At 42.4% G+C, this 18,652-nt stretch overlaps 1 protein-coding gene across 4 annotated transcripts in view; it reads right to left on the bottom strand.

The window, feature by feature from the left end:
- The window catches only part of TTL (tubulin tyrosine ligase), a 37,366-nt gene that overhangs the window by 7,913 nt on the left and 10,801 nt on the right, over positions 1–18,652 (bottom strand). For 3 of the 4 annotated variants that reach the window (XM_019931042.3, XM_073791143.1, XM_019931045.2), the window contains 4 exons: positions 18,069–18,301; positions 8,973–9,108; positions 7,705–7,974; positions 2,099–2,242 (listed from right to left, as the gene is read on the bottom strand). In XM_019931042.3, coding sequence (XP_019786601.1) covers positions 2,099–2,242; positions 7,705–7,974; positions 8,973–9,108; positions 18,069–18,301 — 783 coding nt within the window. Of the gene's footprint in view, positions 1–2,098; positions 2,243–2,971; positions 3,045–7,704; positions 7,975–8,972; positions 9,109–18,068; positions 18,302–18,652 lie in introns of those variants that run through there. The other variant, XM_019931046.3, reaches the window with a different exon arrangement.

Here is an 18,652-nt window from a genome sequence, read left to right as displayed (position 1 = left end):
GATACTGGCCTGCAACTCCGGGCTGCGACATCATTTGCTGGTTTTAAAATCCTGGAGTGCAATATGGGCTTGGCTGGGGACCTGGAAAGAGCAGTTTCTGTGCAGCGGCCGGGATGCGAGGCAGCCCGGAGTGGACCAGAGCGTGGATGCGGACTGAGGACAAGGAGACAGCGTGTGCACGTGTGGCTTCTCCAGAAGTGTGGCTGTGGAGGGAGCAGGGAGGGGGTGGTCCCGGGAGCAGGGCGGGGCCTCAGAGGAGGGCTTTTCCTAATTGCTGGGGAAATGTGCTGAGCGCCACAGGCTGGTGGGAACGAGGTAGCCAAGAGGGAGAAAGCAGATGAGGGAGCATCCTCAACCCGCCCTCTTGCCTGGAGGGAGGGGATCGGGTCCAGAGCACAAGGAAGGGACAAACCTCTGACAGGAAGGACGGGAGAAGATGGACACCCCTGTGGACCTGGGGAAGGGAGGATGTGAAACATTCTGCTCTCCTCCACCCCGGGTCTCCTTAACTTTCCTTTCTCCTTCAGATCTCGGTTCCAAACATCACCTCCCAGGGGGACTTTTTGCTCAATTATATTACCTTCTAACATCTCTTACCCTGTGAAAGGGTGTGTCCCAGTTTGTAATCTATATTTGTCTTGTCCTTTGTCTCGCCCAGTCTCCCTCCACTGAGGGCGGGGCCCGGGTCTCTCTGCTCACGACTGTGACCCAGAGCCCAGTCCGGGGCCTGGCGGGTTAGGGGTATCTAACAGGTATTCGTTAGTGGCAGGCAAGGATGAATGAGACGGAATCCCAGCTGCCAGGTCACAGCCACGAAGCAGGTGGCAGATGAGAGAACTGCTTATGTGTTAACACTGCCCCTTGGAGGTGCAGGCCTTTTTCCTACGCCGTCGGAAGATCACACCTCAATTTCTCCAAGACGTGGACGTGGGGAACCGTGAAAGGGTCTTGACACTAATGAATGTGGATCCTCAGAGGAACCAACAGCCTTTGAGGATGAAGTCCAAATGACTCCCTTACACGTAAGACCTCCCACAGTGGGGCCCCAACTCACCTTTTCACCCTCAACTTTCCTCACCCCCGACACTCATGCCACGCTGCAGCCAGGCTCCTCCCAGGAGGAACAGAAGTTCCCCGAGGGCAGGGTCTGTTCATCTGTGCATCTCCCCTAGAGCCTGGCCCAGAGCAAGGTCCCACTGGATTCTGGGTTCCCGCCCCCTTAGCACACATGACACTCTCCTCTTACACCCCAGCCTCAGCTCCACGATGTCCATGGTACCTTCTCAGACCACTTCCTGCCCAGGGAGCCTCTGAACTGCTTGGTCATCACTTTCTCCCTGACTCACAGGACGCGGCTGACTCATCACCTTGTCACGGGAGAGGGTCGCTGCTGGTATTACCAGCTTTGTTTAGAACTCTCACGGCATCCACCACCCACAGGTGCTAAGTGCTCAACATATACAGGGAGGAAAAGGGATAAGAAATGACTCAGCAAAGCCCCCTGCTGGCCGGGGTCCTCCCAAAGCCCTCCCGTCGCTGGTACATCCTCCTTGACGGCACTCAAAGGGTCAGTGGTTGGACACCCAGGTAACAGGAGCTCACCACCTTGCCAAGACAGACTACTCCCCCTGCAGAACTAACTTCCCACGCGTTTTAACCCAAATCCTTCTCTTCCAGGGACTCAAGGAGACTAGGACTTTGTGTATTTGCCTCCCACCCCACGTTTTTAATTTAATTATTTTTTTAAATTAATTAATTAATTAATTTTTTTTTTGCAGTACGTGGGCCTCTCACTGCTGTGGCCTCTCCCGTTGCGGAGCACAGGCTCCGGACGCGCAGGCTCAGCGGCCATGACTCACGGGCTTAGTTGCTCCGCGGCGTGTGGGATCTTCCTGGAGCGGGGCACGAACCCGTGTCCCCTGCACCGGCAGGCGGACTCTCAACCACTGCGCCACCAGGGAAGCCCTTATTTTTAAATGCATTAAAGATCGTGCTAGTCTCCTTTGCTGCACGGACTTCAAACTGCATGAAATGCATTAAACCTCATTTTAGATAAAAGCAAACAAACAGACAAAAACCCAGTGGTGTTCGGGCTTACTGAGCACAAGCAGGGGCGCCGTTGACTTCAATGAGCCAGACCTTCATCTCCTCATCCACCATGAAGTCGAAGCCGAAGAGCTGGAAGCTCTGGTAAGGGAGGTGTCGGGTGCTGATGGCGGGCTCCACGCTCATGAGGCAGCTCCTGCAGGGCAGAGGGGGCGCTCACTGAGGATGGGGTGGTCCAGGGAGAAGGACCACTGGGAGAGAGAGGTGCTTGGATGGTTTTACGTCGAATGGGCTGATGAAAATTCGGCTTTGGCTTAATTCTCTTTTTTAAATGCATTACCAATAGATTATTCAAGATGATGTGAGTTATTTGTTAGAAGACTCTGCCATCACTCTTGTTCTTACAAGTAGTGGCTGCTTTCCCAGCAAGTGCCGAGTCACCGTGGTCACTACAAATGTGGACTCCTCCAACAGGTGGACTGCTGCCACATTTGTTTATAACAAGCAAAACAAACCAAAAAGAAATAATAATAATAAGCAAAACATTTCTACGTATTTTTGCTATATTAAAAGAATGGACCACCATTTAGTGATGAGCAGAATTTGCAAAAAGAATGCTGACTCCATTCATTTCTTTCACTAGCTCCAGTTCAAGTGTCAAATAGTTGCTTTTAAAGCTTTATATAATGAAACAAGATACTGAAATACAGAATAGGATTTAATATTAGGATCAACTACTGTTCGCAAAAATTGGAGGATTTTAGTGACGCAGAAAAGCTGAAAGTGAATCTCAGAGACATAATGGAAAAGTACATGATGCCTGAGGTCAGGCTGCTGAAGCCAGAAGCTCGGACCAATGTTTTAACCTCTTTAAGCCAAGTGTTGACTTCATTGTCCGTAAAGTTGGGGTAAAAATAATACTTACTCCCAGTGCTGAGATGGTTCAATGACATAATTACATAAGGAACTTGGCATGACTTCTGGTAGCTAGGAAGCATCTAATAAATGTAAGCATATTTTATGAATTTATCATTAATTACGATAATCATGAATCTATTGTTTATGAATAATAAAGAACTGTTATCTAGTACAACCATCCTAGAAAAAACCTATGCCATTTCTGTTTTATGAAGCTCTCTTCACTGATTTTTCCCTCAACTAGATGTTGGGGCAAAATATTTCTCTTAGTAAATGCAATATATGTTATGATGACTCTAAGATTACCAGAGATAGCTATCCTTCTACACAGCTGTATATTTAGAAGAAAAAAGATGTGTCCTAAAAAAAAAAAAAAGAAGAAGAAGAGGAAGGGGAAGAAGAAATAGAAGTGGACTTCGCTGGCGGTTCAGTGGTTAAGACTCCGCACCTCCAATGCAGAGGGCGCGGGTTTGATCCCTGGTCGGGGAACTAAGATCCCACGTGCCGTATGGCCAAAAAGAAAAAAGACGTGTCCTTATAAGTAGCTTTTGGCTTATGACTTTAAAAGAAGAACTGAGGCTTCTGTGAACTTGGCACCAGGTTCTTGCTCCCCTCAACCTCCCTCCACCCCAAGCATCAGTTTCCTCCTTTTTTCCTCGAAGAGGAAAAATTTTCTATAGATGTGTTTAAACCTTTCAAAATCACTTTGGACAGTTAGTCACTTAAGAACCAATTGGAATAAAAATTTCTTTTCCCATTCATCCCTAACCTGCAAGCCACACATCACATTTTTTTCTATATTTCATCTCTATTCTACGAGAGAATACCCTTAACTTTTGTTTTTATTAAAATGCCCTTTAAAATATAATTTCGAAAAAAATTTTAATTTAATAGGTGCTCATGAAAAAAAAAAAAAACCAACAACACTGAAGGATAAAAATGGAAAGAAACATTACACTCCAACACTTACAGGAAAAACTGAAAGCAAGAACCAAATCAAAACGAAATATTGTTTTATCTGCTGGGAGTTCAAGTTAATAATTCACTTTAAAGCATTTCTTTTCATCATCAGAGACTTTATATAGTACATCTTTTTTTTCAGCTGGAGTGGGAAGTTTGGGGGAAGCTAGCTGGGGAAAAAAGGAACATGAGAGCCGTGAGGAGCGTTAATGGCACCAAAGTAGCAACGCTCTCTGAAGTGCACAGAACAATGAGGAGGAGGGGGTATATCAAATATCAAATAAACCTTCTGCCTAAAATATGAATTCTTTCTTCAGTATACTTGACTTATCTGGTGTCAGAATTCTAACCACATATAATCCCTGAAGAGATGGAACTCTGAGCCCCGTAATTATTCTGTTAGACTCTGTGTAAGAATACATTAAGGAAAAAGGCTCAGTCATCATGACAGGGTGGTAACGACAGGGCAGATAAACAGACCACGGCACAGAACAGAGATCCCAGGAACAGACTCTCACATAAACGGCCACCTGATTTATAACAAAGGCACACCAAAACGCAGTGGGGAAAGGACAGTCATATGTACTAGTGACCTGGGGTCATAAAGGGTTAAAATGTATGGGGGAATCTAACAGGATATTAACTATACAAATAACAAAAATAATGACTTGTGATTTTAAAATATATGTAGCACTAATGACTACCCATATACTTACAATTCAATACCTTTAAACCCCCTCCTTGGGTCCCTCCCGCTTCCCCTCCAGAGTTAACCACTGTTTTGAATTTTGTGTTTATCATTACTTTGTTTCTCTCTAGATTTTTACCACATGTGTACATTCCTCCAAATAACATATTACTTAGTTTTGCTTGTTTTTCAATTTATATGAACAGGACCAATTTGTAATTTTTTGCTTGACATTATATTTGTGTAACTCCAGTGAAAAAAATCCTTCAGGAATAAGGTAAACTAAAGACATTCTCAGATGACGGAAAATTAAGAGGACTTATCACCAGCAGAACTGCTCTAGAAGAAATGCTGAAGTCTGAAGGGAAATGAAACTTGGAACTTGAGGACTGAAGGAAGAGCAAAGGAAACTGCAAATATCTGGGTAAATGTAAAAGCTTAGTTTTCTCCCTTTATATTTAAAGTGCGTTTCTTGTAGAGAGCGTATAGTTTGGTCTTTTTTTATTTTTTAATCCAACCTGACAATCTATCATATATTAAGTATGTGTATAATAAACCCTGGAGTAACCACTAAAACAGACAAACAAAAATACAAAGAGAGACAGCCAAATACTCAGTGGAAAAATTAAAATGGAACTCTAAAAAAGTTCAAATAATTCAAAAGAAGGCAGGAAACAGGGAAAGGAAAAACAAACAAACAAAAAAGAAGGGACAGACAATGAATAATACAATGGTAGACATAAATCCCATCAAGTCAGTAATTACTTTAAATTTAAATGGTATAAACACAACAATTAAAAAACAGATGATGAATTGGGCAATTGGGATTGACGTGTATAAAATTGATGACTAATAAGAACCTGCTGTATAAAAAAATAAATAAAATTAAATTAAAAAAAAACCAGAGATGATATATTGGATTAAAAACAAAAGAAAACAAAATCCAATGATATGATGTCTACCAAAAGCCCATTTTAAACATAGAATAGAACAGAGAAGAAGGGTAGAGGGATGGAAAGAGACATACCATTAATCAAAAGAAAGCTGGAGTGGCTGTATTAATATCAGACAAAATAGACTTCAAAATAAGAAATATTACCAGAGATAAAGACAGAAACTACATAATGATAAAGAGGTCAATTGCCCTCAAAGAGATAACAATTCTAAATGCATATGCACCTGACAACAGATCTTCAAAATGTACGAAGCAAAAAGCTAATAAAACTAAAAGGAGGGACTTCCCTGGTGGCACAGTGGTTAAAAATCCACCTGCCAAGGCAGGGGACATGGGTTTGAGCCCTGGTCCAGGAAGATCCCACGTGCTGTGGAGCAACTAAGCCCGTGCACCACAACTACTGAGCCTGAGTGCCACAACTACCGAAGCCCGTGCACCTAGAGCCTGTGCTCCACGACAAGAGAAACCACTGTAACGAGAAGCCCACACACTGCAACGAAGAGCAGCCCCCACTCACCACTCCAGAAAGCCCACGTGCAGCAGAGCAGACCCAATGCAGCCAAAAAATAAATAAATACATTTATTTAAAAAAGAAAAAAACAACTAAAAGGAGACATAGATAAATCCATAATTATACTTGGAGACGTCAATAGTTTACCTTTCAATAATGTACAGGACAAGTAGAACAGAAAATGATCGAGGATGCGAAAGACTTGAACAACACTACCAACCACCTTTGCCTAAAGCACATTTATAGAACACTCTGCCCAGCTATAGCAGAATAAACATTATTTTTAGTGCATGTGGAACATTCACTAAGATGGACCATATTCTGGGCCATGAAACAAACTTTAACAAATTTTAAAGATGTAAAACCATACAAAGTATTTTCTTGGACCATAAAGAAATTAAAATGCCTGGAAAATCCCCAAATATCTGGCGATTAAGCAAAAATTTCTAAATAACACCAGTCAAAGATGAAGTCACAAGGGAAACTAGAAAATATTTTAATAAAATGAAAACAGTCTTCCCTGGTGGCGCGGTGGTTAAGAATCCACCTGCCAATGCAGAGGACATGGGCTCGAGCCCTGGTCTGGGAAGATCTCACATGCCGCAGAGCAACTAAGCCCGCGCACCCCAACTACTGAGCCTGCGCTCTTGAGCCTGAGAGCCGCAACTACTGAGCCTGCGCACCTAGAGTCTGTGCTCCACAACAAGAGAAGCCACCACAATGAGAAGCCCGCTCACCGCAACAGAGTAGCCCCCAAAAATACAAAAAAAAAAAAAAGGGCTTCCCTGGTGGCGCAGTGGTTGAGAGTCCGCCTGCCGATGCAGGGGACACGGGTTCGTGCGCCGGTCCGGGAAGATCCCACATGCCGCAGAGCGGCTGGGCCCACGAGCCATGGCCTCTGAGCCTGTGCTCCGCAATGGGAGAGGCCGCAACAGTGAGAAGCCCAAATACTACAAACAAAACAAAACAAAACAAAACAAACAAACAAAAAAGAGTAGCCCCCACTCGCCACAACTAGAGAAAGCCCATGTGTAGCAACAAAGACCCAAAGCAGCCAAAAATAAACAAAAATTTTTAAAAATAAAAATAAAATGAAAACAAAAACATGACATAGCAAAATCTGTGGGATGCAGCGAACGAGTACTTATAAGAAAACTGATGGCCTTAAATGCTTATATTTTATAAAAAAATAAATCTCTCCAATCAATGATCTAACCTTGCACTTTAAGGAAACTAGAAAAAGAAAAGCAAATCAAACCTCCCAAAAGCGGAAGGATGAAAATAATTAAGAACAGAAATCAAAGAAACTGAAAACAGAAACAACAAAGAAAATCTATAAAGCCAAAAGCTGACTTTTACAAGAGATGAATAAAACTGATAAGCCTCTAACCAATCTGTCCAAGTGAAAGACAGAAGATATAAACTACCAACATGAGGTAATTACCAACGTAAGGATTAAAAAAAAGTGACAGCATTACAGATCCTATAGATATTAAAAGGATAATAAAGGGATATAACAAATAATTTTTGTTCTTAGACAATGTAAATGGAATCATTCCTTGAAAGGCACAAACTCCCAAAGCTCCTTTAAGACACATTTAACCGAAAGAGATAGGAATAAGTTACCTTATTATATGTTTGATTTGTAGTAAGATACTACTTTCCAGGGTGATGTTCAAAGCACTTGTTAGGTACCGATTGAACTCCTCAAAGAACATTTCGTTCCCTTCTTCATACTTCCCATAGTTCTTTGAGTACTCCTTTTGAATGCAGTGATTAGTCAAATGGCAAGTCTTATCTTGGAAATTATCCACATGATACGGTTCTGAAGCAGTCCGAAGTACACCCTCTCTATAGAGGTAGATATTATATTGATGATCCACCAAGACCCAGCTTCTGCAAGTCAATAAAATATTCAAGTTACCCAAAGTTTCTGCATATTATATAGATCATCCCCACACCTTGATTTCTCTGGGAGGAAACAGAGGAAGGAGGTATGTTCTAAAATTATACGAGGCATGCCGTAACAACATTGTAAAGCAACTATACTCCAGAAAAAATTAATAAAAAATATATATACAAGGCAAGTCATGCCAGTTAGCCAAGACAGTGGATTACCACCATGATGAGGCAAAGAAAACATTTCACCGTAACTGACAAGGAGACTTTGGTCCATTCAAAAGATACAGCATTTCGAAGAGATCTGAGTGGCTTGGTTTTTACAGTTAATCTATGAAACCTCCAGTTGCCATGTTTGCTCTTTTAGTTATCTTAAGAAGACTTTCTGCTGAAGCTGATCTGACAGCACTGGTGTTCGAGAAGCAGCAAGTCAACGTGAAGGCACCTAAGTGACTAAGAGTCCTGGATGGGGAGAGGACAGCAAGGTTCAGGGCAAGCTGGGGCAGGGCTTTCAGCTTTTGAAAGCACCATGCAACCTCCTTCTCCTTGCAGGCCCTTTGCTCGCAAAGGTAAAGTCCAAACCCCTGAGGTGTGTTCACGAAAACCTTAAAAAGTGGGACACGGATAATAAAGTGAGGACGTGCTCTTTGGCAGGATCACCTGATCTGCTGTGGCTGTATTAGGTGTTCTATGCATATCTCTCTGCTGCTTTCATAAAGCAAGCCCCACACACTGATATCCTTTCTTTGGATCCACAAGTCATCTTCATTAAAGAGAATACTTAAAAAAAAGAAAATTCATCATCTTAATAACATTTTCTAGAAAGAGAAAGAGTGAAAGAAAAACAGAAGCTCGGTTCTGTTCAGCTGCACTCAACTTGGGGAACATTAAACGAAGTCCAATACTTCCCTATAATCCATGTCACCCTCCGCATCACACACCACTGCATTTTTTCCAGATTTGTAAAACAAAAACTCCAGACGCGGAAGCATTACCGGATGTCAAACTTGCGATGGCCTGGCTCCAGCAGCAGGGGGCGCTCAAGGTATTTCTGGATCACGTGCACCTGGCCCTGGTTGTCTATGAAATCCAGCAGCTCCGCAGCGTCCGAGGAGATGAGGATGCCTTCACCTAACAGGGCAAAAGCAAACCATAATCAGTCCAGTTCACTCCAAGAGGAAAAGCTCTCTGCAAAGCCAGAAAGGAAATTCTGACAGCAGGTAAAAACCGACAGGAGGCTGTTACTGGCCGACTCGCTTTTCATTCTCCATCCTTTCCCTCCTTCCATCTCTCTCACTCTCCCCTCTCCCCACAAAAGCACCAAGGGTTATCCAACCCTCTCTCCATGTAGGATTGTAAACACTGTCATGGCAGGCTCCATGAAATTTCATTTTTATGGATATTCAAAGGGTCTAAGCACCATAAATAAAGGCCGCTCTACTTTTGGTCACTGGCTACCACAGTAAAGGCCGTATGCTGCTTATGACCAATAAACCGACTGGAAACACTATATCTAGTAGAAACATCAGGTGGTTAGGGCAGAAAGACAAATGTACAAGAACATTCCTGCAGCGTTGTATTAGAAAAAACTGGATACATTTAAAGTGTCCCTCAACCTAGAGATTGTCATACTGAGTGAAGGAAGTCAGACTTACTTCAGAGAAAGAGAAATATCATATGATATCGCTTGCATGTGGAATCTAAAAAAATGGTACAAATGAACTTATTTACAAAAGAGAAATAGAGTCACAGATGTAGAAAACAATCTTATGGTTACCAGGGGTGAAAGGGCGGGGAGAGGGATACATTGGGAGATTGGGATTGACATATACACACTGCTATATATAAAATAGATAATAACGACCTATTGTAGAGCGCAGGGAACTCTGCTCAATACTCTGTAATGCCCTATGTGGGAACAGAATCTAAAAAAAGAGTGGATATATGTATATGTATAACTGACTCACTTTGCTGTACACCTGCAACTAACTCAACATTGCAAAGCAACTCTACTCCAATAGAAAGTGTCCATCAATATTAGATAAATGATGCATCAGCTCTGAGATATTGTTTATATCCTACAAAATTCACCCTTGTAAAGTGTAAAATTCAATGGTGTTTAGCATATTCAAGAGGTTTGCAACCATCACTACAATCTAATTTTAGGACATTTTCTTCACCTCCCCCCAAACCCCACACCCATCAAGCAGTTACTCCCCATTCCTTCCTCACACTAGCTCCTGAGGACTACTAACCTACTTTCTGTCTCTATGGGTTTGCCTATTCTAGATGCTTCATATAAATGGAAACACACAATATGGGGCCCTTTCTGGTCTGGCTTCTTTCATTAACACAGCGTTTTAAGCTTCACCCATGTTATAGCATGTGTCAATATGCGATTCCACCTTCCTATGACTAAATATTGCATTGTATGGATAGATCACATTTTGTCCAATCAATTGATGGACATTTGGGTTGTTTCCACTGTTGTTTGGCTCTTTTTTTAAAATTTTATATTAGAGTATAGTTGATCTACAATGTTGTATTAGTTTCAGGTATACAGCAAAGTTATTCAGTTATACATATACATATATCTTTGGCTCATGAATAATGCTGCTATGAAGATGTGTACTGCAGTTTTCATGTGGAAAACATATGTTTTCAACATAGGAAAACATATGACATGTTTTCAACTCTTTTGGAAATATACCTAGGAGTGGAATTGTTGGTCATATGGTAACTGTTTAACTTTTTAAGGAACTACCAAACTGTTTTCCAAAATAGTTTGGTAATAGCTGTACCGTTTTACATTCCCATAAGCAAAGGGCGGCAAGAGCTCCATTTCTTCACATCCTTGCCAACACATGTTGTATTCTGCCTTAACTATAGCCATCCTAGTGGCTGTGAGGGAGGTGGTATGTTATTATGGTTTTGATTTGCATTTCTCTAATGACTTGGAATGTTGAGCATGTTTTCACATGCTTATTGGCTATTTATGTCATTTGTTTGTTTTGAGAAAGGTCTATTTAGATTCTTTGCTCATTTCTTAATGGGTTATTTGTCTTTATTACTGAGTTATAAGAGGTCTTTATATATCCTGGATACAGGTACCTTATATGATTTGCAAATATCTTCTCCAATTCTGAACAGTTCCATTATTGCACAGAATCCTCATATTGCCCTTTCAAAGCCACGAGTACCTCCCCCCACCCCACTCCCCGACCCCTGGTAGCCGCTAATCCGTTTTCCATTTCTACAATTTTGTCATTTCAAAAATGTTACATAAATAGAATTACAACATATGTGATCCCTGGAAGTTGTTTTCTTCACTGATACTCCCCTGGAAATTCCTCCAAGGGGTTGTATTTATTAACGGTTCATTCTCTTTTATTACTGGGTAGTATTCTATGGGATCAATTCACCCCGCTTTGCTTAATCATTCACTTGTTGAAGGACAGTTGAGCTGTTCCCATTTTGGGCTATTACAAATAGAGCTGCTATGAACAACCAGGTACAAGTTTTTTGTGAAGGTAAGTTTTCATTTCTCTGGACAAATGCCCACACGTGTGGTGCTGCTGGGTCATATAATTTCAGGTTTAGTTTTATAAGAACTTGCCAGACTGTTTTCCAGAGTGGCTCTACCAATTTAAATCCCCACTAGCACTGGGAGGGTGATCTAGTTTCTCCTGACCCTTGCCAGCATTTGCTGTTGTTACCGTTTCCTATTTTAGCCATTTTAGGAGTGCAGTGATAGCTCGTTGTGGTTTTAATCTGCATTTCCCTCATGGTTAATGATATTGAAAATCTTTTCATTTACTTATTTTTCATCTGTAGAACCTTTTCAATGGAATATGTTTTCATTGTCTTTTGCCCATTTTCTAATTGGATCCCCCCCCTTTTTTAACTGTTGAGTTTTGAATATTGTTTGTATAGTCTACATATGAGTCCTTTGTCAGATATAAGGCTTGGAAGTATTTTCTCCCAGTCTGTAGCTTGTCTTTTCATCCTCGTGGTTGGGTCCTTTACAGAACAAAAGTTTTTCATTTTGATAAGGTTCAACTGATCAGTTTTTACTATTATGGATTATACTTTCAGTATCAAGTTTAAGAATTCTTTGCCTAGCTTTATCTCTTATTTTTTTCTGAAAAATAACTTTATATTTTACATTTCAGCCCACAATCCATTTTGAGTTCGGTTCTGTATAAGGGGTGAGGTTTATGTTGAGGTTCATTTTCTTGGTCTGTGGCTATCCACCTGCTCCACCACCGTTTGTTGAAAACTCTATCCTTCCTCTATTGAATTGCTTTTGCACCTCTGTCAAAAATCAGATGGTCATAAATGTGTGGGTACATCTCTGTCCCACTGATTCATATTTCTATCCCCTCCACGAATACCACAGTGTACTGATTATTGTAGCTCTACAATACAGTTTGGGATCAGGGACAGTGTTTCCTCCCACTTTTCTTCTTCAATATTGTGTAAGCTATTCTAGGGCCTGTGCCTTTCCATATGAATTTTAGTAGAAGCTTTACGTTTACACAAGAACCTTGCTGAGGTCTTGACACCAATCACCTAAAGCCTATAGAGCAATTTGGGGTGAAGTGACATCTTTACTGTGTTGAATCTTGCAATCCATGAACATGATATGTCTACCTGTTTATTTAGGTCTTCCTTGACTTCTTTCATAGTTGTTTTGTAATTTTGAGCAGATAGGCCCTGTACGTGTTTTGGTAAGTTTATACCTAAGCATCTCATTTTCTTTAGGGTGACTGTAACTGGTATTGTATTTTTAACTTTGGCTTCCACATGTTCATTGTTAGTATGAAATGAAAAAGATATGAAATGAGTTCACCGTGATTGAATCTGTCTTTGCCCATATGTAAAAGAAACTAATATGAAAAAATAAAAATAATTATGTTAGGAACTGGGTAAGGCTACGGGTAACTTTTCCATGTCCTTTTAATGTTAGGTTTTCTTTAATGATAATACTTTTTAAAAGGAAATGAAACTGGGTCATTTGTAGAGATGTGGATGGACCTAGAGTCTGTCATACAGAGTGAAGTCAGAAAGAGAAAAACAAATATCGTATATTAACGCGTATATGTGGAATCTAGAAAAATGGTACAGATGAACCTATTTGCAGGGCAGGAATAGAAACACAGACGTAGAGAACAGACATGTGGACCCAGAGGGGAAGGGGCGGGTGGAATGAATTGGGAGCTTAGGGTTGACATATACACATTACCATGCATAAAATAGATAGTGGCAACCTGCTGTATAGCACAGGGAGCTCAGCTTGGTGCTCTGTGATGACCTAGATGGGTGGGATGGGGTGGGGGGGAGGAGGGAGGTCCAAGAAGGAGGGGATATATGTATACATATAGCTGATTCACTTCATTGTACAGCAGAAACTAACACTGTAAAGCAATTATACTCCTATTAAAAAAAAAGTTACAGGGCTTCCCTAGTGGCGCAGTGGTTAAGAATCTGCCTGCCAATGCAGGGGACATGGGTTCGAGCCCTGGTCTGGGAAGATCCCACATGCCATGGAGCAACTAAGCCTGTGCGCCACAACTACTGAGCCTGCGCCCTAGAGCCCATGAGCCACAATTGCTGAGCCCACACGCCTAGAGCCCGTGCTCTGCAATGGGAAAAGGCACTACAATGAGAAGCCCGTGCACTGCAACAAAGAGTAGGCCCCACTCGCTGCAACTAGAGAAAGCCTGTGCGCAGCAACGAAGACCAAATGCAGCCAAAAATAATAAATAAAATAAATAAATTTATTTTTAAAAAGTACCTGTCTCCTTACTTTCTTCCCATTATTTTTCCATCTACTAGCATTAGAGATATTAATTTTCAATAAGAAATAGTCCGTAAGGAAATTGCATAAAGAAAATAAGGTTGGAGCGTACAAGATGGGATGTGGCCAGATTGCGGAGAGCAAGGCATAAATAGGTGACAGAGGTAGAAATGCAATTGATTTTTGTGTGTTGATCTCATATCCTGCGACCTTGCTGGACTCACTTTTTAGTTCTAGGACCTCCCACCTACACTTTTTTTTTTTTATATTTATTTATTTACTTGGCTGCGTCAGGTCTTAGTTGTGGCAATGCGGGATCTTCATTGAGACGCGCAGGATCTTTTAGTTGCAGCGTGCAGGATCTTTAGTTGCGGCATGTGGACTCTTAATTGTGGCATGCGGGATCTAGTTCCCTGAACAGGGATCAAACTGGAGCCCCCTTGCATTGGGAGTGCGGAGTCTTAGCCACTGGACCACCAGGGAAGTCACTCCCCTACACTTTAGATTCACAGCTCATTTCTACTTGGGTCTCATGCTTTCAGTAGAAATTTTTTTTTTTTTTTGCGGTATGCGGGCCTCTCACTGTTGTGGCCTCTCCCGTTGCGGAGCACAGGCTCCGGGCGCGCAGGCTCAGCGGCCATGGCTCACGGGCCCAGCCGCTCCACGGCACGTGGGATCCTCCCGGACCGGGGCACGAACCCGTGTCCCCTGCATCGGCAGGCAGACTCTCAACCACTGTGCCACCAGGGAAGCCCTCCAATATATTTTTAATTGAAGTATAGTTGATTTACAATGTTGTGTTAATTTCTGCTGTACGGCAAATTAATTTAACGATTCATCTTTCCTAAAAGCCAGCCCCGTTTTCAACTACCCCATTTCTATCACTCCCTCCACCACCTGGTTAGCCTCTTAAACAAGAAGCAGCAAATCAACTTGGGAAACATCCCTTCCTCTCTTTTTGGATGAACATAATTCATTGTGTTTCATTTCCCTTAAGAACCGCACTCAGATTCCCTGGTTCCTCTTCATTCTCACTTGCCAGTTCTTCAGATCAGACTTCAGTCTCTCCCGCTCCACAGCACCTTGCACACTCTTTTTAGAATCATCATCCGAAAACAGCATTTTCCTACGAGTGCCCTGAAACTACCCATCATCTTATTTCCTAACATAATGCTTTTCATTTTTTCATATTACCTTCCTTTATGTAATATGGCAAAGATAGGTTCAATCACAGCAGACTCACCTCATATTCTTTTTTCACTTCATACAGTCAATATTTTCACTGTATCTGCATTAACTTCCCAATGCTAGTGGCCAAGGAAATATCCCATTGTGTGGATGTAAAAAATGACACGTTTACTGACTGCTGGACAGTTTACTGACTGCTGGACAACGGGGCTGTTCCTAAATACAATTTTGCTATTACAGGTAACACAATGGTAAAGGTCTTTGCTGTAGATCACCCTTGTTACTTTTTAACTATCTCCCCGGAGTAAATTTTCAGGAATGAGATGAGTGAGCCGAAAGCAAAGGAACTCTGACCCTTGCTCTGTGTGATCCTATTGCTGCTTCAAAGGGCTGTGTATCGCCACTGGGAGGGAGCAGTTCACAACAAACTCAGCAACACAACCACTGAAGGGTTCTGTTTTCTTACTTTGTAGATGTAAAATGATACGTAAAATCCACATTGATTTTGTAAGTTTCGTACACCAGCGTAGCATGTTTCCATGTGTTTCTTAACTGTTTCTTATACCGTTCGTTTCTATCCTCACTAACTATACCTGGAGGATATCTGTTTATATCCTCACTAAGTTATGAAGCTGGGGTTCTTCTAGGAGCTTCAAGGTCGCAGTCACAGTGGTTTTTCGGGTTCTTTGTTTCCATCTCAGCATTTAGCTAATCTGGAAATAAATGCATCATTAGCCTTCTTTCTGACTAGACTATGGGTCCCTGAGGGCAAGAGAACCATGTCCGTCTCATTTATCTCTTCATCTCCCTCCAAACGTTCATTACTTCTCTTATTCATTCATCCATCCATTCACTCGTTCGCTCAATACATATATTGAACCTTTGCAGCACGCCAGGTGCTGTCCTGGCCCCAGAGGCAGTGCTGAGGACAGATGTGACATGGTCTGATTGTGCTCTAACAGGATCTCTGTCTGCTGTATTTTGTGTAGACTCTGCAGAATGGCCAAGAACAGAACAGGGAGCAATGCTCCAGGTGACACGTGAAGGTGACTCAGATCCAAGACGGGGGTGGAGGTGGTGAACAGTGGCTTGATCTGGATATAGGGTGAAGTTAAGCCAACTACACCCAGCATGTAGTAGGCACTAAATATTTGTTTAACAAGAATAAAAGTCATTCATTCAGCCTAAACAAAACAAATCCACACCACTTATCTCCTCAACTCCCAAAGCAAAACGTCCTGTTTGGCATTTTATTCTCTCTTTATGACCTCCCTCTGCTGCTGAGAATCACTCTATATCTTGGGTTGGTGAGGGTCCAGGGACCACCTAGGTGGGATCACTGCCACGACTTGACAGATCCTTCTACCCAGGGCCCTGCCCCCCTCATGGTTCCGGCACCAGTCAAGTCCATGACACAAGGACACACGATAGCCTCATAATGGCCATCCTGATTCCAGCCCCGATCCAAAGGAGGAATCTGGAATACTGTGGATGACTATTTCCTCTTTCAATTCCCCCACTTACTAGTAGAACAAAGCTAGGGGACTCTCCTGGAGAAGAAGTCCCAGGAGGGGAGGGAGAAGTAGGTGAGGTACCTGGCTTGTGGCAAGAGTCCAACTCTCCCACTTTCAGGAGATTCCAGGTGATGCCCTCCTGTCTCACGGTTGGTGGAAAAGAAGGTGAGATCCACTGGACCAGGGACAGAAATGAGTACCAATGGCCAGATGGTCTTCCAAGGCAATGAAAGAAGAAGTAAGTTCAAAATGGAGTGGGTTTTAAGAGAGCATATGATGGTAGTTGCAGAGATGGACCGTGTCTATGTGATCATTACATTGGCAGCTGCCTACATTTTAAGCCTGAGTTAGTATGACACACCTTATGCCTTCCCTCAACATACCTCTATTAAGTGCCTATGGGGAGGGTACAGAGATGAACAAGACAGAAAGTCTGTGTTTATATGGAGTGTGCAGGATTATGGGGGAGATGAACAGATAAACTAATATGTAATAGAGTGCTGGGAAGAGGTTAATGCAAGGATGGAAAATAAAGCAGGAGAAAGGATAGAAAGCAATGGGCACAGAGGTTATTTTAGATCAGAAAAGCCTCTCTAAAAAAAAAAGAAAGAAAAGAAAAAAGAAAAGCCTCTCTAAAAAAAAAAAAAGAAAGAAAAGAAAAGCCTCTCTGACAAGGCAACATCTGAGCTGAGAAATGAAAAATAGTCCATGAAAGCTCATTCCAGGTACAGAGATGAATTTAGAGTATTTCAGGGATGCTAGGCAGGTGTTATGGCTACAGTACAGGGAGCAAGGCCAAGAATAAGAGATGAGATCAGAGACACAGGCAAATATCAAGTGACGGAGACTTCCAGCAGGACTCGAGTTTATTCTAGTTGCCTTGGGAAGCCAGCTGGTAAGTCTTGAGCGGGGAGTAACATGATCACGTTTCTGTTTTTAAAACACCACTCTGTCCAAGAGCAGGAGAGCTGCTGTGAGCAGGTGCCGCAGTTACCCAGAATAGAGAGAAAAGGAGCTTTGGTTTAAGTGAGAGCAGTGGGAATGGCAAGAAAAGTCCATTGCAGACTTTATTTTGAAGGTACAGTTAGCAAGACCTACTGCTGCATTAGGTATAGATTGTAAAGCCAAAGAGGACTCCTGGGTTTGGGGATTGAGAGGCTGGGTGAGAAGTGGAATCATATACTCCATGGGAAGACGGAAAGAGGAGTAGGCTGGGGCGGGTGAAGTTGGGAAGGAAGTAAAGAGTTCTATATCAGACATGTTATGCTGAAAATGCCTGCTGTTGGGGAGCTTAAAGGGAAAGACCTCAGCTCGAGTTTATTCTATTTTCGAGATACTTCTATTTTCTTATTTTATTTTACTTTATTTCACTTTTTAAAAAATTTTTATTTTATTCTATTTTAGTTGATTTGGAGATACACGTTTCTAAGTCACCAGCACGCAGATATTTTAAACTATGTAATGAAACGAGGCCTCCACCCCCGAGGATTCAGATTAGAATAGCCACACATCTGAAGACATCGTTTGAGTCTAACAAAACACAATGGGAACCTACAGGGAAGGGAGAAGGGGCAACAGTGCCGACTCACCTTTGGCTCCGGCTGATGACTTTGCAATCCAAACGTTGCCCTCTCCATCTTCTTTCTTTCTATTATAAGAAGCCAGGAAAAATTCTCTCTCATCTGTCCTTGAGCTCTGGATTGGCGGGTGGATTCCGTTCTGAGCCGGAGCAACTGGGGTCTTGAGGTTAGTTGGATAAATCACATAGGACTCGGGGAACCATGTGCAGGACTCAGCCAGTTCTGGGCTGGTCTTGACGAGCCTAGCAGACGACAGAGGGTCAGTCTCCCTTCTGAGTACCCTCCGTCCCTCTATTCAGAACAGCCAGTGCTTTGCCCCAGAGCTCTTGAAGGAAGCCGGGCACGACCAGGGCTAGGTCTCCTTTTTATCCCACTCACGGGGCAGACCTCCAAGGCACCATGGGGCAGCTCACAGCTGTTACCCGCGACCTTACAGGCATGCTCCGGTGAATTCAAAAGGGGCTTAACGTCCAGAACTTCAGCTCCTTTTAAAATGCATCTCTAAGGAAACTTAGCTTGAAGTAATCCTGAACCAACATCTTTTCACCGAACATGCTGTAGCTGAGCTAGAACCACCCGAAAAAATCAAAGTG

The sequence above is a fragment of the Tursiops truncatus genome, chromosome 14, assembly GCF_011762595.2.
Source record: "Tursiops truncatus isolate mTurTru1 chromosome 14, mTurTru1.mat.Y, whole genome shotgun sequence".
Taxonomy (NCBI): domain Eukaryota; kingdom Metazoa; phylum Chordata; class Mammalia; order Artiodactyla; family Delphinidae; genus Tursiops; species Tursiops truncatus.
This window is presented reverse-complemented; position numbering and strand designations above follow the sequence as displayed.